We start from the raw sequence: 24,914 nt of genomic DNA on the forward strand, positions 1-24,914 counted from the left end.
GTCTTCATTGTCTTTTTTGAGTAGTGCTTTAGGGCAACTTCCTACAGTTTCAACTATAATGTAGCATAAGGTATTGGTAATAAAGGCAGCATGAAATCCCTTTTTTATTTTTTTAATCTAAGTAAAATTCTGATCTCCGATGTTTAAAGTGCAGAGTAGAAATATGTAAATATTTGAAGTCACTACAATACCAACTACTTAATAAACATTTGTAGCAAGCTAGTACCTTGTTGTTTCAAAAACACTCTGCCTTTGACTAACAACTAATAACTGGGTATTAACTCAGTTTCATTTACAACTGGCAAATTTTTATTTATTTTTTTATTTTTATTTTTTTTACAAAGTCATAACATGACTTTGTATTTTTGGAATATTTACACTGCCCTGCAAAGTGAATCACGCTAGATTCACTTTGCAGGGCAGTGTAAATATTCAGTCTGCTGGACGGAGCCTCCCTGCAGCAGATGATCACACTTCCAATGAGTTAAAGTGCTACAGACGCCAAATACCACAGCAAGTGTTGGGGGCACAGATGAGAAACAAAGCTAATACCGTCAATACCGTGTAATATACATAGTGATCCGCGCCATCTTGGTAGGCAAGCACAGCACAAAGCATAACTTAATCATGAATGATAAAGCGGCAGGAGTTGTCTACATGGGGCTGAAGTGATATCACTGCCATTACAAGAAACAAACAAGTAAAAAGTGGTCAACAGTCCTGTATTGATTTAGGATTTCCCGTCTGTTTGTTGTGGTGAAGCATATTTCATGGTGTCCTCTGCGCTGCTGTCATCCATCTCTTCATCCCTAATCACTGCATGTCTGTTGGAGACTGTGAGGTAATTTAGTCAGAGGGAGGGGTAGTGAAAGTGGATAGAGGTGTGGCTTTCCATCAGTAAAGCCATGCCCAAAAGAGCAATATGACGCCATCTGTGCCGTGGAGCACAGAGAATAAATCCTATTTTGCTGGAAAAAACGTTTTAATCAGCAAAAAGAATAGTTGGAAAAAACAGTCCGAGCAGCAGCTTTTGACTCATATAAGCTCAGGTTAGTCAGGGAAAATAGACGGTGCTGTCTATTCATGTTATAGACCTGTTATAGATGATCATCAAGGGCCATTTATCGATCATAATCAGAGGCTAATGTTTCATTACGGAGGATCACTCTCTCCCTGTGACGTCAAAAGCAATTTTCACTTCAGTCAACAGAGTCTTTGGAGATAAAACTTGAACCGTTTATAAAAAAGTGAACATAATCACTATCTTTGATACAGTACAAACCATATCGTTCACCCATTTAGACCCAGCAGGCACGTGTTCAGAAACATGAGTAAGTTGGGTCAGCGAAACAGAACAAAGCGCTTTCAATTAGCTTTATCGTCAGATCTCGTCTCATTGCAGTCGGATCAAACGTCAGCAGCATCCTCTGTTGTTGAATTTCTGCTCTCTGGATGAGAGAATCTTTTGATAATGAGTCGGCTCACCTGTTAATAAGATTATCGCACACTGCCAGATTAAACACGCTTTTCACACACACACCGGGCTGTGGGCTGTTCTCCTCCCACTGGGCTTTCATCACCTCTGCTGGAGTGGTGTGTGAGGTGAGAGCCCTGTGCCACACGTCTATCGCAACAGAAGATGTGAGTGATGTAACAAGAGGATCAGAAGCAGCTGCTAAATCAATCAGGGAACTGAGATGAGTTTTCTACACAGAAATGGGTAAAGAGTCCCAAATGAACTCCAAAACTGAGGAGAAAACTTGTAGATAAAGAAGCAGTTGATAATTTTTACTAGTCTGACACCCGTTTGGTTCGCAGCAAAGCCAAAACTAATAAATTATAATCTTGCCCCAGGACATAAATACTACTAGACAAAATTCTAAAACTAAAAATTAATGAAAACTAATATTTCATCATTAAGTGTAAATGTTACTCGGATCTCATAAAGTGATGAACAATTTTCTATTTGTTGATTTTTGCAATTAAACATGAACAAAAACTGGAATGCAATAAAAAGTGGGTCATTAAAGCAGGACTACAGACTGCAACCAATTTTTCAATAGTGCACCTGAATAAAATCTCATTAGGAACCAGAATCAAAACAAAGAATTGAAATCAACCATTCAAATTCAAACAATGTCTTACCCTGGACAATAATAAACATCCGAGTTTGCACTCATCTACAGAGCAAAAATTATAATGAAAATTTCAATTAAATCTAACCAGCCGCCGACAGCATCCGATGGCAACTCTTACAACCTGAAAGTTGTGGCTTTATATACAGCATCTTGCATATTGGTGTTCCCCTGGGCAAAGATACTTAACCCCACGTTTTCTAGTGATCTGTGCTGAGTGGGAAAGTGTAAAGTACTTTGAGTGGTTGGTATGTCTAGGAAGGATTTAAAGATTTCCCCATTTGCCTGATAAAACAGTTATAGCTTGATGCTGAAGTGATAGTCTGTTCTATTTTAATTCACTATTTTCCTTTTTAACCTGCAGTCTGAGTTAAACTAAAGACATCAGAGCTGCACAATACATCGATTCCTAATTGTCACTGCAATATCAATGTGTGCCTTACTACATTTGCAAATGACAGCTTGGACATAATAATTGGTAGGATATTGAATTGCAAGAGTCCTGCATACAAATTCTGCATGTCCACAATGTGTTTGTCTGGTTTGATAGACTTTGTAGTAATTGAGATGTGGGGGGAAATATTATGTTTTAGAGTGAGAAAATGGGGATTAATCTTAGGGAGGTTTCCCACCTGAGTTCGGTTGACTCAGTTTGGTGGCGACCAAAATTGCAACATTTGTTCCATCTCCAGCTGCTGTGGTTCTCTTTCACACTGCATTGTGTAAAACCAACCAAACCCTTTGAGCAACCTGATCCCCTCCTCACCTGCAGGGGCACTGCACCAAGAACCACTGAAGGAAACGACCAAAAAACCTCTTAAAAAGTCACTGAGCGCAATTTCCGTCTTCACAAAACATAAACAAAAATTGAGTGGTGTCAGATTTTAGCAGTTGGAGGATTTCTCTTTCATCTTTGGCTAAAGACCACAAGCCATTTCTTCCGTTAAAGCAAGTCTCTCACGTTTGTTTCGATTGTATTTACCCAGAATGCCTTGAGCTGTAGTCCGCTTCCTGCTTCTAGAGCAGTCTCCAGTCCACTTGGAGTTCACATATGCATTCGAACTACACCAGAGTTCACTTAAACCGAACCAAGATCAAGGTTTGAGTTAGACTAGTTAGTCCGCTTCAGAGTTTGATACATTCCTCCCCAAATGAACTGGACTTTCTAGACCAAGGGTGTCCAAAGTCGGTCCTGGAGGGCCGACATCCTGCATGTTTTAGTTTTCTCCCTGGTTTTACACACCTGCATCAAATGATGGCTCATTAGAAGGTCTAAGCAGAACACTGACTTGCTGAGGAGGTTGTTACTACCACCAGGGAGAGAACTAAAACATGATGGATGCCGGCCCTCAAGGACCGACTTTGGACACCCCTGTTCTAGACAACCGACCAGAGTTTGATTAAACCAGGCCAAACAGGGATGGTGGGAATGCATCCTTATTCGATGCGTAGCATTTTGATTAAATGCTTCACAACTCTACTACAGCTGAACATTAATATCTTGCCTATATTTACAAAAATTAAATTTAAGAATGCGCTCTTAGCTCTATGTTTATCTAGCTGCCTTTTTAAGTCACTGATCATCATCTTTTGTTTGTTCTGTTCCTTCAGACACATGTTGAATGTAACATGGGAGCACAATGACTTCTCCTTCAACAGTAATGGCTACCTGGTGAACCCAGCCATGATAGTCATCACTCTGGACAGAGAGAGACAGTGGGACAAGGTAAGCTTTGTGCTCATTTCCCAGAATCTTCTCTTCAAAATAACTTATGTAATGAGTGTTTCAGCTCATAAAACGGGAAAACAGAGGTACTCTGCAGCTGTAGCCCATTGGCTCTGGAGCAGAAGATGGACTTTCCTCATACCAATGAAAGAACTAATGGAGCATCGTCTCCCTCTCACACATGCTTCATTCACATACACTTAGACACACAGACTCCAACGTCTCTGAGAGGACAACAGAAAGATAACAGAGTCAAGTGACTGCACTTTATCCGTTTGTTTAAAGACGGGTGCAAAATGTAGCCAAAGTGGTGAACGAGATGCTTAAAACATACTCATAACAACATCCACTGGTACTTTAAAACATATTATGTTATACGTATAATTTAAGGTGCAATACTTCTTAAACATCAACAAGTTATTAGGCACTAATGGCAACCAAAACTACTTGCACATAATTAGAAAAGTTTTCACAACAAAAGAAATACTGTGCGAATCGATGCTCCAAAGAGAAGCAATTAATTTTCTTGTTATGGGATTATACTTACAGCAGCATTATAAATATATCATATAGTTTTATAAACTAAAACTTGCTACAAGCTACAAAACTGATAAATGGACCGTGAAATGCCACAAAAACAGATTTATAATCTACCAGTTTAGGATAATAAATACAATTAAATTCAACCATTTCTGTGACAGTTTGGCTTATTGTTAAAACCAATTCATTAATCCTGAGTAAAATGTTGCAAGATTACAATGCATAGTAAAATACTGGAGAAATGTCTGTGTTTCAATTGTTCTACAGTTGTTGGGGGGAAAAAACATGATTCTTTAACAGTTTCTTTCCAATATTCTTTCCAAAAGGAAGATCGCGTCTTTCCAAATATTGGAAAGAAACTATTCTTTCCAATACTTGTACACCTGACAAAAATTCACTACTAAGTGATCATGAAAAATTAAACCAAATTTTAATTATTCCCTTAAAAACATATAAGAAGCAGAATGGAGTGGAGAAGCTTTCAAATTAAATATTTTAGTTGATCACGCTTCCCTGCCGCAGAGAGAACTACAAATAAAACAGTTTGTGTTTTGTTTGGCATTCAAAAGATATAAAGTAACTGAACCGTAAAGTTCTGGGAAGGACATGAACCTGTTTCATATGAATGTGAGATTAAACCCAAGTTGCAGCTTCATTGATTCTCCTCTCGTTATTTTCACCATGCTGACCTTTACATAAACCTTTCAAGCCAGAAAAAGAAAATCTCACTCTCGAACAGAACAATATTTTGCTCATTTCACTAAATTCCAGCCAACATGTGGAAGGCAATCTATTTTCTTTGCTTAACTTTCTGTTGCCTTGGGCTTATTTTCACTGCAAGCTGAAAATCAATTCCACCTTTGAATTGCCTTTTTTATCCAGTTTTCTCAACACACTGCCATGCAGCCAGATCATAATATAATATTCATACTAGGGATGCAAGTTATTAATTAATGAATTAATCTAAAGCAATTAGTTGATAACTGCCATTTTATTAAAAATTAGTATTCTGAGTACATTTCAAAACAGAACCACATAACGTGCATTTTGCATTCCACACCCGTTTGGACCATTTCACTTTTCTGTTCTGGGATGCTTCCACCATGATTATTTCTTTTGCAACATTGGTGCCCAAAGTCAGTCCTTGAGGGTCAGCATTCTGCATCTTTTAGCCCTCACCCTGGTTTAACGCACCTGGATAAAATTATGTCTCAAGAGAAGGCCTAAGAAGAACATTGACATGCTGAGAAGGTTGTTACTATCACCAGGGAGAGAACTAGAACATGCAGGATGCCAGCCCTTGAGGGCCTAAAGTTGTTTTACAACTATCAACTCAAGGATAAGCAGCGTCGCACTCTATAGGATGGTGGCCATATTATAACACTGAAAGAAGGTCCATTTAAACGGGCATTAAATCAATCAAATTAAACTAATTTTGATTTAATAAATCATCATGTGATAATTAAGAATTAGTCAATTATTTGTTTACATCTCTAGTTCATTCATATCTTGTTTCAGTCCAGGTCTTGCCGCACAACAAATACAAAAATCAGACATTATTCGGCTCACCTTTCATCTAATAAATCTGTGTTAATGCAATGAATCAGTAGCAGTTTCTGTTACCTGGCAGGTTTCCACAATAAACCATTCAGGTGATCAAAAGGTCAAAGTGACTTGTGAAGACTGATGAGGGAGATGAAAAGAAAGAAAACAAAATGGAGTAGAAAGGCAGCAGAGAGAAAGGAGAATTAGTCCTGACCAAACCGTTATCTAGCGACTGGATATACAACAAGGCAATAAGAAGCTGCTGCCATTCCGCTGTTTATCTGTAATGAACACAGAAACGGAAATTATTGTCTCTTTGCTGAAAATGAATTTTTGAAAAGTGGGGAAAAAATATAAACTTTTCATGTACTTATCTCTTTCAACTTATATAGCCACTATAGGCTTTGTTTACAATTTTGTTCACCACTTGGGTCACGTTATATTTCAGTACGTTTTGTTTTTTAGAAATAATCAACACTAATTTTTGCTCTTCACTGTATAAAGTTGAGGATACTTTACTAAATGAAGTCTGAGAATCAAATGGGAGCCGTTTTTTCACCCCAGAGTATTTCAGTAATTTAAAATTTAGATTTCTTCAACAAAATATCCATAAATGGAGCAACAGTCAAACAGTAAGAATGGTCGATATGACTGGCAGCAGAGAAGAATAACTGAAGTCCAAGGAGAAATGAGATATTTGCACTTCTCCCCCATGTTCCATTTTTTCACCCTTTTCATTTCATTGTGACAAGCCAAACTCGCTGCAGTGTAGAAACATGATTGCTTTTTTCCTGCACAAACAGAGATTATGCTGAAAGAAAAACAATTTTATCTGTGGTAAGTTACTGATATTTAGAGAAGCAGTCTTTTAATGTGAAATAGCAGAACCAGTTCACATTTACATTGATTATCGCAAATGTATAGGTGAAATTTAGGTTTAGTGTTTAAAATGCTTTATAGAAAAGAAGAAGCTACAATGATGTCATATTGCTCTGATATAAACAAACTGTGAAAAGTAGTTAATGCTCTCTAAAAAACATCCTAAACAGCTGCTCTTTGTTTTATGGCTAATTATTCCCACGGTTCTTTCTACTACAAGAATAACTGGGAACATGCAGAATGAAAGAAACAGCACGTGTGACAATCTACATATGAAACAGGTCAATTTCCTCAACTGACTACTTTTACACTTGATTGTTTATAACTAACTGCATATCCAGTTGCTTAGATTAAAATAATGTGTAGAAATCAGAATGACATATATTTCTTAAGTAATTTCAACAGTGGCAAAGCAAAGGCTTCTGAGTGAATCTGGTTGATTAAACATCAACGTCCAATTAAAGTCCTCTCACTGTTAATTTAGAAGAGGCTGTAGTTTCATTTGGATGTTTAATTATACTGTTTGCAAACTCTGATCTAAAATCAAAACCCTTTAAAACCTCAGCTCACAGCTAAGGATGAACACTGTAGAGGATTAAGTAGCTTCATTAATTTGATACATGATTTATTTCTCTATGTTTCTCTTCAATACATAAGCATTCAAATCTGTTAATCTGAGCATTCTTCCACAAGTTATTTGCATCTTTGACCTTTTTCTGGAACAGCTGAGTACTATGAGTGCCATCTGTTTGGTGCAGTGTTTCACTGCCTCCTGCTGACTCACCCTTCTTGTCTTCACTCCTTCAGGTGGGGACGTACGAGATGGGAATCCTGCAGATGAGATACCCGGTGTGGCCGCGGTTTGGCTCCTATCTAGAGCCGGTGTCAGATTACAGACACCTGACTGTGGCTACACTGGAGGAGCGGCCCTTTGTTATTGTGGAGGCAGTGGACCCTGTGACTGGTACTTGTGTTAGCAACACTGTACCCTGCCGACGACAGTCCAACAAGACAGAGGCGTAAGTTAACTGATAAAAATAACTTTACAAATTTTACATTACTTTTTTATTATTTAAGACAAGCATGGATTTTTCCCAAATATTAGTCACCATTGCTTTATAGTGTTTAACATTGAGGTAAAAACTGATTTTAAATATAATAAAATACTTTGTGCGTCTTGATGAATCTTAAATATTATTTTTAGGCCACAAGAATGTACAAATGAACGAATGAATTTCAGCATACAACTGAATGGAACAATTAGAAACCAAACAAATTACAAAGAGGAAGCCACCAGGGTTGCACTTTCTGGCCAATCACCGGTCGTTAAAAAGCCTGACCAGCTGATTCCGATTTTGGCAGATCAATTTTTGTAACTATGTTTGCAACAGTGGGATGACTGTTTTTAGAAATCTGTGACGGCAGAGCAAACGGGGACAGTGGCTTATTTTCAGAGCTTTGCAGAAGTAGATAAGATTGGTGGATAAGATTGGTTTCTCATACACGTATTGGTCGATAAACAATCTCACAAGAATCAGAAACGATTTATAATTGCACCCCTAAAAGCCTCCTATTTTTACAGTGGAATTGGACACTTTTGCAGTAGATCACCTGAGCCTTAAAACTGCATACTGTGTAGCTGTTGCACATTATTTGAACTGATACTTAAGCTTGCCACAATTAATCAATCACATAAAAATTAAAATGAGCTTGACAATTTCCATTCTTATGACAATTTGTTTATAGAGACTTTATAATTAATTTTATTTATGGTTTTGGTTGTGTGTAGTTTTAGATATTTAAATTATCTCGCAGTTCCAGTATGAAATGCTATGTACAAAACTGCATTATTATTGTATTATCAATACATTACTTGAAAGTGGTCTTATTACTGGTTATTGCAATAATTTCTGGGACAATTTGTTGTCTTGCAGAATTTGTCATTGCACCTACTGATAAAACCTAAAGAGCTTCTGCAAGCACTCTGTTGCACTGGTATTTCTCTGTTGGCAGACTGAGTCAATCATTCAATCATCCTGAGTAAAAAACAACATCTGACCGCTGTAGAGTCCCTCAAACACCCTTATGTGATAGCAGAGCCATCTTAATTGATTTTGCATCTAACTTGAGTGTGCCATTAGCCATGAGATTAAAAGCCTCTTCCCCAGCCATTAGCACATGCATGGCTTCTTATGACTCAATGAGGTGAGATTCTCATTAGGCTGCTTGGCCAGAGTGCAATATCCCAGGGATCACCCTGTGACCCAATCAGGGAAATATATGTGGTGCATGGTGGGGTATCAATTAGATGGGACGATTAGGCCATGTCATCAATCCTGAAAACCTAAAGACTGATATTGGTGTTCATTAGCAGGGGAGAGAAGCACTGGCCATTATCCATTACTGACAATGGTGTTAACGAGGTGAAGGGAGCAGAAGATGAATATCGCGCCCCTTCAGTGTTATGAAGAACTGTGGTGCTTTATCACTCATGCTGACTGAATCTTCCAGCCACTACAGGAAAAAATCCCTGTCAGACAAAGGAACCTTTTCATTAGGTTGCATTTTCTTTCTTTTTAAAGAAGCAGTCAATAAAAGATCAATAATCCAGCCAGCTTTCAACAAATCAAGAAGAATAGCTTCTACACATTTAAGCATGCACAGCAGCAACAATATGATTTCACAGCAATTAGTAAAAGTAAAATAAAAAAAAAGCAGCTTAACCACCATACCTGTCAAAACAGCTTTACTGGACTGCATGTTAAGAGCTAATCAGCAGCTCTGATGGGATCCAGGCCATAAACCATGAACCAACAGAGGATATCCTGAATCACTTGAAAATCTCAGTAGAAGATCACGTTACAAAGTGCACCTGTTTATATAATTTGATGCTTATCACTTTATCTGATTCTTGGTTTGAAGATTACTTCTTTTGTTAAGGCAGTTGAAGTTCACAACAGTTTTTCATCCAGAGTTGAATCATAAATCAAAGCGAGTGATTTAAACAGCTTTTCTTCACTTCAAAACTGTAAGTCTGGATGCTGATCAATGCTTCATGGCAGTGATCCTAGTCATTCCTCAAGCATCAATGTCCAGAGTAAAACAAACACAAATACTATTACTACAACCCAGTTCTCTGGTGCTGCCTAAACATTTAATATTAAAATATTCTTGCACACGTAAAAATACCTATAACTTGTAAAACTGGAAGGAAAACGTCCTATGTTTAAAAATGACATTATTCAGTGTAAGGCAGAAACATCTAATGCATTTATAATAAGACAGACAAGCAGCAGCCAAAACAAACGGGTTACTGGGGAAGAAGCTGGACTTTATCAGCATAGAGGTTTGATCCACCTGTGGACCTAATTTACAGATTAAAACCTGGCACACTCAAACACTTGAAAATGCGAAACCGTGAAAGACAGATAATATAAAATCTTGATATGAAATCCTGTCAAACTGTATGATGAAAATACCAGCAGAATCTGAGATATGACTATGAGTGTTGCTGTGCTTATTATGGGTTAGATGCTGAAAAGAGAGAGAGGACTTGGAGGAAAAAAGAGACAGAGGTAACAGAAATTATGACTGGGAAAAAAGGAAAACAATCAGATTTCTGTCACAACAGCAGCTACAGAAAGAGCAGTTCCTAGAAAACAGACACAGCTTGATATTGATGTTGGTCATCTTTGGTTGGGAAAACTCTAAATTGCGCATGTGACTCTGAACAACCTCAACCCATGGGCTTATTTAAGATTAAGACCAGAGATTTTCTTTCAGGACAAAAGATTTTGCCTAAGACTGCCAACAATCGACTCTGAACAAAAGTGCTTTTGTAAATAATGATTTAAAGCTCTTGAAGAGAAAATAGCATGTCATTTCCAAGGGTTGTACAGATTTACAGAGAAGACCCAAATGTGTCATATCTGTGGCAGATTAAGATCATTTTCAAACAACAGAGAAGCTAATTTTTATTGGAAATATTAAGAGAATTTACTTAACAAATAGTATCGTAGAAAAAAAATACTTCTGTTTTTAGTTACATTTGAAAAAAATACCTTATCAAATATTATTCTGAATCAGTTATATTGGTTTCTAAAATAAAATCTAATGTTTCGCAGAACTAGTAATCTGTTCGTACATCTCTCTTGGTAGCTTTGAGCATGATTAGGCCAGTCACAAGAACAAATTTAACTGGACGATAAATTGTCCCAAAAGCTATAGCAATAAATTATAATATTTAGATCTAAAGACACAGACAAAGCACAGACAAATTAGATGTTTAAATTGTCTCATAGTTTGTCTCGTAGTTTTCCAAGAAACACTGTGGGCTTTGACTAGGCTACAGCAGATTTCACCAAATTCAGCTCGTAAAGTTAAAAAAAAAAGAAAAGGTCTTCAGAAGGACCATAATAAATAACACTTTTCCCTCACAGCACTCTGGGGATGATTCATTCAGAGGTAATGTCCTGCTGAAGGATGACATTGAGCTGAGGAGATAATTATACATTAACAGTGTTCAATAGGAATGAAATCATAAGTTGATTTAATTAAAGATGTAACTGAGAGCAACGGTTGATGAGCAATAGGATCAGCACCAGAAATCTTCTCTAAGCAGCTTCAAATATTGAAAGCTTTTTAAAGTAATGTTTGATAATTGCTTTCACTCTAAGTTCTGTCAGGAGATTTAATCAGGCTTTCCCCATAACTTTAAAAACACACATTAGTTTACTGATTACTTTAAATATTCCTTTAAGTGTACATGTGCTGTTGTTTGTCACTCTGCGCTAGACAGAGAAGGCCCAAAGATGACACTTCCTACGGAAAGCTCGGAAAATGACAGCACACAAAAGTTCAAAACGAAAAGCATAAAATCATTTATAACAATAGCTACATGAGTAACACTTCGCAGTTAAAGGCTCAGATCAAATTATAAAAAATTAATCAGAGTTACAAACAGGTTTAAAAGACGCTAAGAACTTTGGTTTTCTTAAGACACCACAGAGACATATTTAGTCTCAGACGTGTGCAGTTAGGCTCGAACAGTTAATTTACTGCTAATGACTAAGTTAGAGGCGAGTCGTGAACCCTGGCAGCTGGTGAGGCAGCGTGTTGGGAGCTCTGTGTTTACATATGGTCTGCTGTGGCAGGCTGATTTCCTCTGAAGGATTCATTTGTTTCTGGTTATTCTTTGCTGCCTCGCCTCCTGGCCTATCATATGTGAGTCCAGGGGCCATTAGACTGAGGGTCTGGGGGAGGTTAGGGGTGATGTGTCATTAGAGCTCTCTGCCTTCAATACATGGCTTACTAGGTACCTAACACACCACACCGTGCATCATAAGCAGGAGGCTCTCCTTCTGGGTTGCCTCCCATAAAGTCCACTTTAGCTCAAACTAAAATGTTTTCAGTTCTGAGAAACCAGTCTCTTATTTCTGAACATCTCTTGGAAGAAACAGGAGTTTCTTTTCTTGGATAAGAAAATATGACACACAGTTTGCTTTAAATGTGATAGAAACTACAATAAAACTTGAGGTGAACAACGCCTTTATGTCCATCACTGCAAAAACACAAAATCTTACCAAGTATTTTGGTCCAATCTCTAGTTCAAATGTCTTCGTACACTTGAAATGAGACAAAACTAACTTATAAGTAACTTTACAGCAGTAAAGTTACGCTGGCAGATTATTTCACTTATATCAATACATTTTTCCATGTTATACGTGAAATAATCTGCCAGAGAAACTAGTACTTTTTCATCAATATTAAAGAATATTTATTTAATACAAGCTCCCATATCTTGCTGCAAAGTTACTTATAAGTTAGTTTTGTCTTATTTGAAGTGTACGAAGATATTTGCAGCAGAAACTAGACCAAAATGGTAAGATTTAGTGTTTTCGCAGTGACATCACCCAACCAGTATATTTATATTACAAAGAAAATGCTGCATCAGCAATAAGAGCTTAAGAGTCTTTTATACAAAATGTGTAAAACCTATGCTAAAAGTCTCCGTTTTGAAACCATAAACTATTAGATACTGTACGAGAGAACAAAATACTGTCTTTTGCTTTTCAGTATTGTGGGTCACACTGAGCCATACACCAAGCTGTGCTGTAAAGGTTTCTGCATTGACATTCTGAAGAAACTCTCACGCACCATCAAGTTCTCCTACGACCTTTACCTGGTCACCAACGGCAAGCACGGCAAGCTGGTCAGAGGCATCTGGAACGGGATGATCGGAGAGGTAGGAATGACAAAGACCTTATATATTCTACTTAAATGAGTTGGGTTCCTTATCAAATGTGTTTTTATAACTGCTAAGTTACAAAACAACACGTTTATTAAAAAGAGTTACAAAGCATGTTCGGGTGCGGCAACTAAAATCTGAATGTAAAACGATCTTAATACATCTAGATTTATTGATAAAAAGTATTTCTGTTGCAAATCCTGCCAAGCTGCACAATATACTGATTAACAATCGTCATGACAATATCAATTTTTAGTAACAATAAAGACGTTAGTGACCAAAATACTAAAGGTCACATAGAGTAGTGCAGACACTGTGATGATGATAGAGAAGGAAAGTAGTGAGGAAATTGTGGATCAACTGAAATCAACTGCAACTAGAAAGAAAGAAACACTGTGGTGGGAAGCTCTTCTTTACAAAGTTTACATCAAATCTAAAGGAATCAGTGACTTTTTGAAGATATCTAGAGACATAATCTGCGCTTAGGGTATTGATGAAGATACTAATGTCTCAAAACGTTAAGTTACTCAGATGACTTTTTTTGTTAAATTTTTATTGTGTTATTGCATGATTTGGCAACTACACTGAACATTTAAAATAAATTAAATAGCTTATAACTTTAGCGCTGCTGGGCTAAAGAAGTGAAGGTTTTTTTTCTGCAAAATTGAAGTAAATTAGTATTTTTTTAATAATTAATTGTTGTAGTACTGATTATATCAAGGTATTTATTATTTTGACAACCCTAGTGCTAATTGCTGAAAACTTGACAGCAGTTTAAAACAATGTGGCAATTTATAATGAAGGTCAGCAGTGAATGTCTGATGCTTTGCCATCTGCCTACTTCACACAAAAACAAAATCTAATGATAAGGTTTTATTTTTGTCAACAGGTGTTCTACAAACGAGCGGACATGGCTATCGGCTCACTGACCATAAACGAAGAGCGTTCAGAGATCATTGATTTTTCTGTGCCATTTGTTGAGACGGGAATAAGTGTGATGGTGGCTAGAAGTAACGGGACTGTCTCTCCATCAGCTTTTTTAGGTAAAAAACCAACTAGGAGAACATGCTACCAACTAAGACTGCATCAGAAGTGGTTCAGTATAATTTTTTTAGAGCCTTCTTAATATCCTACCTATTTTACTATTGTTTATTAAAAAGGCCATTATTGTTGTTTAGTAAACAATTAAAAAGGCCATTATGAGTACTTTCCTGCCTAATTAAGCTGTGTGTCTCTTCAGAACCATACAGTCCAGCAGTCTGGGTCATGATGTTCGTCATGTGTCTGACAGTTGTGGCCATCACAGTGTTCGTCTTTGAATACTGCAGTCCAGTTGGGTACAACCGCAGCTTGGTCAGTGCCAAAGGTAAATCTCATGTTCCCCAACACATCTACATTCCTTCAGGTAGTTTATGCATAAAAAGAGAACCGCTGTTGGGAATACAGTCACAAATCTGGTTTGTTAGAATAGAAGCAAACGACAGGTAGAGTGGAACGAAAAAAACTGCAAATAACTTCAGACAAAACTACGAGTAGTGTGGTATTTTTCAGACCTAATCAAAAAGCCTCATCGCCCCACAATACACCTTTATCAGTGTTTTCTTTTTGTAATGTTGACCAAAGAAACAGAAGTAGTTAAAACCTTGCATGCAGACATAGACACAGGTTGTCTAATAAGGGTTTTACAACTTTTCCTGTAATTCAACACTACTAAAAGCATCATTTTAAAATAATGTCAGAGCTGAAACTACAGAAAGCTGTAATTCTGTACTCCTTACACTGGATTCTGAAAAGGTATCAAAGATTGAAGAGAAAATGTAGCATGAAAGCCTATTTACAGTGTTCACACATTGGATCAATTCTTGTTGAATCAAGATACTGCAGTTTCATTTCATCGCCATGTGGTCCCCTAATACCCAGTAATGGATGAAAGAGCAAAGAGTCACGGGTTGCCAACTAATCTCTATAGGACAAGTCTTTACTTTCATCCAATATTTTATGTTACACATCAGCTTTGGCCTTAAGAAATGTTAGTGCAGATGATATCTGCTGTGTAGATTTTATATTTCAAGTGCATTATCTCTATCATGCACTATTATTGACTAAATCAATGAAGAAGGACCTATTTTCAAAAAAAAATTTAAACTTAACAGACAGATTAAAAATAAAACTAACTTCTGTGGTACAACTTAAAAGAATTGCATTTTATGTTGGAGAAAATGGACAATTGTCTCCAATAAGAGAATAAGAGTAAATAAGAGCAAATAAATAAGAGAAAATATTGAGTTAATCACTGTTTCAGTCACGTCTACTTTATCCTAGTTATGAAAATGTTGAACATAGAGTTTGTTAACCCCAGTATTTAAATGTACTGTTTACTTCATAGTTTCAGATTTTTATCCTCAACAGCTTAAGAGAGACAAAGGCTCCCACAGCTACCATTTGGAAATATGAACCAGAAATTATCTATAACAAAAATGAACAAATTAACCAAAACAAAATAAAATCTTTTCTAATTTCAGAATTCGATTTGGAAAACAACCCACTAAAACTGACTCTTTACTTTGTTTTTTTTGTTTGTTTTTAGATCCCGGAGGGCCCACATTCACTATTGGAAAATCAGTTTGGCTACTGTGGGGAATCGTCTTCAACAATTCGGTTCCTATTGAGAATCCAAAGGGCACCACCAGTAAGATCATGGTTCTGGTCTGGGCTTTCTTTGCCGTCATCTTCCTGGCTTCGTACACAGCCAATCTGGCTGCCTTTATGATCCAGGAGCAATACATCGACACCGTTTCCGGACTGAGTGACAAAAAGGTACAGACCTTTGTCTTAGACGTTGTTTTGTCGTTGATGTGCAACCTAAAGACAAGGATGTCTATTTTGGCTGAGTAATACACTGGCTGTAAACACATAAATGCCGCAAACTCCAAAACACACAATAAAAAAATAGCTACAATCATAGGCAAAATGCAGCGTGTTTTGCTGTCGTTTGTGCGTTTGCACCTGTTGGCCACCGTACTGTAAACTACATCTGCTGCAGTTATAAATTGTGGATAATCTAAAAGTGGTAATGCAAACAGGAAAAACATAAATTACATTATCTTTTAGAGCAGGATGTTAATGGAAACGAGAAGATATATCCGAGTGAATTTTCCGGGTAGACTGTGATTGTAATTTCCTGGTATTATTATCCATACTTGTGTTGCCCTGGGGACGCATTACATAGAGGTATTGATGAGGAAATCTGTGCTAAACCATCAGCACAAAAAGTGATTTGTAGTCTCTGTGCTTTCAGACAACTGAGGAGATTAAAGAGGCATTTGAGGAAAAAGACCAAGCTGTCCAGTGCTCATTACAATTCTAGGAAAGTCACTAGCAATTCTCTTTTCATTATTCACCAATTCAGCAATGCAGTGCAAGAAACAAAGCTCTTTTGACAGGGACTTCATAGATTATTCTACTTCTTTCTGTATGTGGCAACGCCGTAGGAATGTAGAACTGAACTGCTGCTTGACCAGCTGCGCTAAGCTCCTTAGGGCAGGAGTATGGAAATAAGGTACAACACAAAGACAGATAAAGTGACCTTGTTTTAAAGGAAAGGCTAGTCAATAATGAAGTGTGGGAATAACTTCTCCACTTACAAGAAATCTCATGATAAGAGAGTGACTGACAATCACATTTGTCAAGCAACATGACAAAAATACCTCCATCCAAGCAAATTGATCTCCAAAAGCTACCTGCAATTTATCTTAACTCTTGTATTTAGAAAAGGATAAATCTTTAAATTTTTATTGCACTGAAAGCTTCACAGAGAAATCAGCAGAAATTGGACTTTCAAGAGTCCTGAAATGACTGATTTGTAGCTTTTATTTTGTTTTGGTTTTTGTCTTATTATAAGAGTGCTAATTATTTAACATATGGACTCTGAAAGCATTTGCATAAGGTTAATGAAAAAGTCAAATCCTGTATTCCCCCTTGTCCTACTTTCAATCTATGATAATTAAAAGCATAAAGTACTGCCAAAGGGAAAAGGATGAAATAAGTTCTTCTTTAGAGAAGACAACAGAAGGATGAAGGAAGTCTAGATCCCCCTGGACAGCATCCTGGACTTTAAGTTCCTTTCTATAATACCTATGTTAGCTGTGTCAATTAACACAACACAAAGCCTCCAGGACAACGATATGAACAGTTGAGCAGTGGGGGAAAGATAACAGATGCCACTATATATCCAGTCTATGAATAGGTACCGGCAGCGACGCTCTTTCCACTCAGGAATGGGAGAGGACGCATGCTGATCACAGAAAATGCCCTAGCTTCTCACCATCAAAAGTCCTTTTCAGAATATTTTTTCCAAAAGCAACACTGCTGTGTTAAAGTTCATTGATTTTCCTTTCCAATGATACCAGTTTTATGTATGTTGAAGCAAATACAACACTTTAAATTTCCCAGTAATTTTCATAAAATTTTTGAAAAGCCGCATTATTTATGCTAATTCGAACGCCCCTCCTGAAAGGCACTGAAACATTGTCCAAGAAAATCGGTTCGGGCGTCACGAACACATGACCAAATGAGCCAACAGTGATATCATACTAAACCTTAAACTATAGGCTTTCTATACATACCCGGTTTGTCAAGGGTTATTTTTTTAGTTTTTTTTGTAAATCATAAAAGTATCAAAACTTTGTCAAATAGCGAACAAATTATAAAAAATAAACCCGACAAAATGGGTATCAAAATAAAGATCAATTTGTTAGCTTTAAAATAATACTGGAACCACACTTGCAGAATCAATGTGTGTGACGCCCCACACATATCAACACACGAACGGACCTCCCCTGAGTCGCCCCTTCCAGCTTTCGCTCTTTCTGTAAGCCAAATGTGGCTACGTGGTGAAGCTAGCTAAAAACGAATAACCGGAGTTTTAAGCCTCCGGTAGTTCTAAGAGCGGATCGAGGGAACCCCTCCTGAGCTTTTTACCATGTGCACGGTCTAGCGGGGATGCTGTTTAAACAAATTTTTTGTGATTTTGCAAACTGAAAAGCGGACGGACCGCCCGGCTGGCTGATCATGACATCTACCGCGCTATCCCGAGCTCCACAGCGATCTAACGCGACCTGCCGCAGCGCCGCACAAAGACTGCGGGAGGAGTTAAATCTAAAGTTAAATCTAGTCGAAACTTTTACAAAAGAGGAAAAACTAAGCAAACATGGTCCCTTCACCTCCTCACCTGAACGTGGGGTTATTCATCCTCCTCCTCCTTCCCCTCTTCCTCTTCCACAGGTATGCTTTGCTTCCCTGTCCTTATTATTTAATAATAATTAAAAAGCGGATTAGATCCGCTGTTTTTATGGGTCACGGGAATTATGCATGATGACCTGTATTTATGTGGTTTAGGTTTGTGCTGATTTTGTGCGATTTGTGCAATCGCACAAATCGCACATGAAGCGCGTTAGCAGACGTCCTCAGTGGCGGTTTCTGATATGGGAGCCATGGGCAACTGCCCAGGGCATCATTATGTGGGTGGCGGCATTATGAAGTGACTGTATCTATACTAAAATGATAAATTCTAGACACTTTTATGAAAAACTGTACTTTCTTTGTCACTTTTTCAGATGGTCGGTAGTAGCGAATTTTCCATAAAGAAAGAAATCTAAAGAAACAATTTCCATTTTCTGCCAACAATATAGAAAAAACTACTAAAGATAGCCATAAATAAATGTTTTTATATGATGCAGCAGCCTAATTGACATCTAGGAAGGAAGTTTCAATGAAATGCATACAAAAATAAACATTTTGGTGCAGGAAACATCAAGTTAAAAATTCTCAAAATTTTGATTTTTTAAAAAACAAACAATCCCTATTTCCTACCAGCAATATCAAGGAAACTATTAAATATGGCCAAAAATGGATGCCTTTATATTATTCAGCAGCTTAATTTATCTGTAGTACAGAAGTTTTATTGAAATCTGATGAAAAATATAAGTTTGGGGAGTGCTCAAAAAATACTTAATTTTGTCAATTTTTGAAACTTTTTTCCGTCGGTCAAACTAGCTTTCGAAGCAGTTTTGTGGCCTAATAAATCTTTGTTGAACAGTCCCAGACCCCTACAAAAAATTGAGCCTGTTAAGACCACATAGCAGGACGGGCAAAATAGCTTTAGGGGCTTGGTTTCAACATATATTTTTTAATATGGTATCACAAACATGCCATCTCTGCTGTCAGGGGAAATATTGAAATTTGTTTTATTTTTCAAAATGGCATTTTTTTTAAGAACCTTCATTTTAAAAATAAGCTATTTGTACTGTACATATTCATGTTTTTCAATATGATTTATATATATTTAAAGAATGTCATTACAAATAAGTGTCAAATTGATTTATTTAAGTAATCAGCTTTCAAAACCCCATCCTTTTCTACTCAAAGGTGGGTTTGTGGCAAGGTACACCTACCCCCCAAAATCGCAAAAACCATTAGAAATAAAAATGCATTCATAGTACAAAAAATATAAAGAAAAAAAATTGATTGCCAGTACCTACTATGAAGGACTGATCCTACCAAAACTGACAATGAATTAATGAGGAAGTAAATGCATAAATAAAAGAGGGAAGAAACTAAGTAGATAAAATGAACAAATAAAGTTAAAATAAATTAATACATGAGGAAATAAAATATGCAAAAATATATTTTTCAATATAACTGTAAAATATATATTTTGGAATAAATATATGATGCAATTATTCATTTCCACATTTGCTATTGCATTTATTTAAAATTTTCCTTTTGCCTCTCAATTCTATTGTAATGAGGTGGGTGTTTCTACCACTAAATGTGGAAATAAATAATTAAAACATACATTTGATTTACGCCATAGTTATTTATTTAATTCCAATTGTTTATAGTTATATTGTTCATAAAAGCCTATCTAAGAACAAGTGAGACAGATTAGCTCAGGCTAAAAGCATCAATATGCAGAAATGTGGCTGATGTTTATTCAGTCTGATATTGTGTGCCTGTCCCTATCGAATACACTTAATACATTATTAATTCCTCATTTAGTTATATATTTACAGTTTTATTTACTGCTTTATTTCCTACTTTATTAATTCATTTCCAGCTTTGGCAGGATCAGTCCTCCATAACTCTGTGTGTGCTCTCTGTTTACGCCCTGCTTTTTGTAGCACTTCTTCATGACTAAACAGAGTAAAATAGAATAAAATCAAAGATGGGAAAACTATTTTATGACCTACACAGTATGTCAAACTATGTATATTGAACAATAAGCAAACGACTGAAACTTCTGTTTAGCTACATAAGCACAAGAATCATGTTTGTTAATATAAAATATTGTTCCACATCCATCAACAGTTTCAAAAGCCACAGGAGCAGTATCCTCCGTTCCGCTTTGGTACAGTCCCAAATGGCAGCACAGAGCGCAACATAAGGAGTAACTACCCCGAGATGCACTCCCACATGGTCAAATACAACCAAAAAGGAGTAGAGGATGCTCTCAACAGCCTTAAAACAGGGTAGGTTTCTGCCAAGAGAGACATGAACACACAATGTGGAAATGGAAGAAGAGCCAAACAACTAAATTATTTGTGTAATCTGTTTTACAACGTTAGGAAACTGGATGCCTTTATCTATGATGCTGCTGTGCTGAATTACATGGCTGGCAAAGACGAAGGATGCAAACTGGTCACCATTGGCAGCGGGAAAGTGTTTGCTACTACTGGTTATGGAATTGCTCTGCAGAAGGATTCACGCTGGAAGCGCCCCATCGACCTTGCCCTGCTGCAGTTCCTGGCTGATGGTATTTGTTGTGCTTTCATAAATTAGAACTACTACCCAAAAACATCAATATTATGATGCAGTTACATTCAACATGCTCACAGAGAGCTAACAGTAACAATGTGCTATCTGCACATTGTTGCTAATAGCAACTATATAAAGAAAATTTGAATAAAACTAAATCAGAAGTTGATTTATTCTGCTATTCACCTTTAGTTGAATTTATAAAACTGAAAGAGAAATGATAACGCGTAATGCATAATACATAAATAACAAACAGAGGCCACTAGTATGGCTGATATTTTACTTCTCACATCAGTCTGTCTTCTGAAGAAACTCTCCTTAACATGCAGCTTTACAGTAAAATGTTCTGTTTCACAGTAAAAATACTCAGCTTCACAAATTAACTAATTGAGGAAATGCTCTTACTCTGTATAAAAATACATTTCATGTAACCAAAATGTTTCTCTCTTGTTTTTTCACACAGGTGACACCCAAAAGTTGCAAACCGTCTGGCTCACAGGTATCTGTCGTAACGAAAAGAAAGAAGTCATGAGCAGTAAGCTGGACATCGACAACATGGCCGGAGTTTTTTACATGCTGCTTGTCGCCATGGGCCTAAGCCTACTGGTGTTTGCCTGGGAACATCTGCTCTACTGGAAACTTCGCCATTCAGTTCGCAAATCAGACCGACTGGACTTTCTCCTGGCTATCAGCAGAGTAAGTAATTATCACATAATAAAATAGACCAAGTTGTTTTAACATCATTTCTGGTTGTATTTTGATTTTTATATTTCTCCAATTCTTTCTTCTAATAGTACATTAAAGAGAAAATATGATCTTCAGGTTTCTTAAAAAAGAAACTGACTTTTTAGTGTTGATGTATTAAATGACTCAGTATTTGACATGCCAATCACCCACTGATTTGGTGAATTTCTGTTATAATTTCGTGCCTTCATACAGTGTTTAAATAGCAAGAGAGGTAACACTAACAGGTAGGAAGCTTTACCTAAAAGTACAACTTCAAACAAATCAAACAGGCATTAATAAAGCAAGTTATTCCATAATTATAATATTCCAAAGATGATGACAACCTCATAGTGGAAAGAGGATTTTATGGTTGTTTGCTGAAAAAAAATGGTCATGATGCCTGAGAAACTGAATTTAAATTACCCCATTAAAAACCTTCATCTCTGTATCAACTGTGGTCAAAGGTGAGATTCTGCATTCCAGAGCAATACACAATTTGAAAGTAAAATAAAGCTAGTTGGGGCAAAACGGAGAAACTAATATACTAAGTGCATGATCAGCAACTAACTCAGGACTCATGTCCAATATCCTGCAGCATAAAAGCATCCTTTCAATCACAGAAACAGTCACATAAACAAGGATAAATATTCTTCTTCAACAAGCTTTCACCTTATTAACGTCTGATGTCCATAGGAGATTTTATTAATGGGGAAATAATCTGTGATTGTAATAAAACATAATCAACAGTTCAGTAGGCTGCAGGTTTATTTAATTTTACCTTTCCATCCATTTACAGGGCATCTACAGCTGCTTTAACGGAGTAGAGCAAACTGATCACAATGGGAGCCTGCAGAGTCCAGACGTCACCACCAACTACACTCAAGCCAACATGCTTAAGATGCTGAGGACAGCCAAGGACATGGTGTCCTCTGCCAGAGTTGAGAACTCTCTCGATAGCGCCACCAAAACAATAGAAAACTGGAGCAGACGTGGAGCCGACAATGTGCGAGCTGGCCTTCCTCCCAGAGTTACAACCACAGATGTGACCCACGGCCGGCTACCCTACATCTCCAGTATAACAGACAATCATTCCCCCTACCCCCAGAGGGCCATTACACCAACGTTCCCAGTTCATTACGGGGACACATCCACCCAGCCCCTTCTAGAGAAGCCCAGGGTGGTAACCAGACCCACTCCTCTTCGGTACACTCTGCCTACACGCAGCAGTCAGCATCTGTTGGAGAGAACTTTGCCCATTTCCAGCCTCAGCAGCCCACACATTGCCATGAGAGATCCAACTCCCTCTGGAACGTCCAATCCCCACCACAGCAGCAGGCTGTATGTGGAAAACCAGGGCCGGCACCCAGCATCCCCTTTTGTTTCCTACAGGGAGTTCCAGGTACCTGACATTTACGTGGAGCACAAGGGACCCCTCCGCAGGAAGTTCAGCTACCCCCCAGACTGTGTAAGCCGGAGACGGAGGTCTTTCAGCTATCTGTTTAATAATCCAGAGCCAAGAGTGAGAGTCGACTACGATGAACCACGGTCTTGCTTTGCTGAGTTGAGAGCTAATCACCTCCTAAACAACCAGGTCCCTGATGGTATGGCCATGGCCTGCACTCCAGGACACTACCCCGGCAGCAGCACCAGCTGCAACTCCTGCATGAAGTCTTACCTGGAGCCAGAAATGGACGAAATCCCCCTCTTAGGAAAGGACAAGTTAAATCGACGAGCCTCATTTCTTAAAGCCACGTGGGGCAATGATAGAATCCGTCAGGTAGATGAAACAAAGCCTTCCACATCCACAGCTCCTTCCACCCGAACAGACATGCCTGATTTGTTTCCACAGGTGGTGGGGCCGAATCCAAAGCCTCACAGGCTGTATGGCAGTTTGGGGCACAACCTGTCCTGTTACCCCCTGGCCGCTGAGCCAGCCTACTTAGACCCAGCCCATATGGGTTCTTACCCCTACAAGCAAAAGATAAAGTACGCTGACTCTACCCGGCTGCCCTCTTACAGGGAAGCTATCCTGCAGAACGCCGCTGCACTGCGCCGCTCCTCCTCTACGGTGGTGCACAGACATTATTCCACCTACCTGAATTCGTACACAGATTTACCAGTGTATGTGGGGCCTCTCCCACAAGGACCGTCCCAGTTCTACAACAGCTCAAAGGACATGTGCCACTTGTTTCCATGTACCAGCCACTGCCCAGAAAACACAGCAATGCTCCCTAGAATGACGGGCAGACCAGTGGCTTACCACAACAACATGTTTGGGCCTTATGATGGCCCAAAGCGAGAGGACTTGGGTTCAGGGAGTCGAGATCGGAGGCAAGTCCTTGTGGCGCGAAGAGTCAACAGTCCTTATGTGCCAAAGCCCTGGGGCAGGGTCTCCAGTCTGGAGTCTGAGGTCTGAACTACTCTCCTTGTTAGGCCAACTGACTTGCGTCCCTCTAAGGAGGAATATGTCTGGAGGTTCTTCCTTGAGCTTTCAGTCAAAGCAAAAATGAAACCCTACACCTACAGTGTACTTGAGAGAGGTTCCTCTCAATTATCAGTGCAATAATATCTTGGGCAGCAAAAAGTAAAAATATAGCCTAAAAAGCTGGGACTTTGTAAGCCAGACATATTGAATTACTAAAAGAAATGGAAATATTGAAAAGTATTTAATGCATAAGAATTTAACCTGTGGATGGTTGTTTAAAAGGATTTAATTTATGTTACTAGTTGAAATCTTTTGGGAGATGATATACTATAGTCTCTCAAATTCTATAGTCTCTCAAATTCTCAGTCTGATTACAACTTGAGATATTTCTGTATTTTTCTTTCCGACATCATTTCAGTACCCATGTTTAAAGGCAAAACATAAAGATAATTTTGTTATTCAAGAACTGATATGTCTTCCGTAAATTTTCTAAGCCTACAACACTGGGTGCACCAAGACTTTCAGATCATCAATGTAATGTTGCTGCACTTTTAAAGCAAGGGAAAAGCATATTAAGTATCATGTGTATTTCCATTGTTACCATACCCTTTAATAAACAAGGCAAGTAAAGAGCCATCTGGAATCTTCTTCACCTTCTTAAGCTGTTTGCTCTAATTTACAAGGATCATGCCTGTTTCAGTATACTTAACCAGGAGAACAAGAAATGCAGACAAAGGTCTTTACTAGGGATGCGCCAATCAGGTTTTTTCCTGCCGATTCCGATCACCCATGAGGGCCGATCACGGCCGATCACCGATACCGATCACATAATTATTAATTTTTTAATCGTAAGCACTACCGGTTACATTATGTGGA

At 37.9% G+C, this 24,914-nt stretch overlaps 1 protein-coding gene and 1 long non-coding RNA gene across 8 annotated transcripts in view; one reads left to right on the forward strand and one right to left on the reverse strand.

The window, feature by feature from the left end:
- Window positions 1–24,685, forward strand: part of grin2ca (glutamate receptor, ionotropic, N-methyl D-aspartate 2Ca) — a 53,753-nt gene extending 29,068 nt beyond the window's left edge. Inside the window, exons 4-13 of the mRNA XM_007564999.2 lie at window positions 3,747–3,861; window positions 7,633–7,844; window positions 12,901–13,069; window positions 13,962–14,115; window positions 14,313–14,438; window positions 15,660–15,889; window positions 20,441–20,601; window positions 20,698–20,885; window positions 21,351–21,583; window positions 22,410–24,685. Coding sequence (XP_007565061.1) covers window positions 3,747–3,861; window positions 7,633–7,844; window positions 12,901–13,069; window positions 13,962–14,115; window positions 14,313–14,438; window positions 15,660–15,889; window positions 20,441–20,601; window positions 20,698–20,885; window positions 21,351–21,583; window positions 22,410–24,029 — 3,208 coding nt within the window. The 3' untranslated portion in view covers window positions 24,030–24,685. The remainder of the gene's footprint in view (window positions 1–3,746; window positions 3,862–7,632; window positions 7,845–12,900; window positions 13,070–13,961; window positions 14,116–14,312; window positions 14,439–15,659; window positions 15,890–20,440; window positions 20,602–20,697; window positions 20,886–21,350; window positions 21,584–22,409) is intronic.
- LOC103146903 (uncharacterized) overlaps window positions 1–24,914 on the reverse strand; it is a 140,287-nt gene that overhangs the window by 111,822 nt on the left and 3,551 nt on the right. The gene's annotated exons all lie outside the window — the stretch shown is intronic.

The sequence above is a fragment of the Poecilia formosa genome, unplaced genomic scaffold (genome assembly GCF_000485575.1).
Source record: "Poecilia formosa unplaced genomic scaffold, Poecilia_formosa-5.1.2 Scaffold170, whole genome shotgun sequence".
Taxonomy (NCBI): Eukaryota; Metazoa; Chordata; class Actinopteri; order Cyprinodontiformes; family Poeciliidae; genus Poecilia; species Poecilia formosa.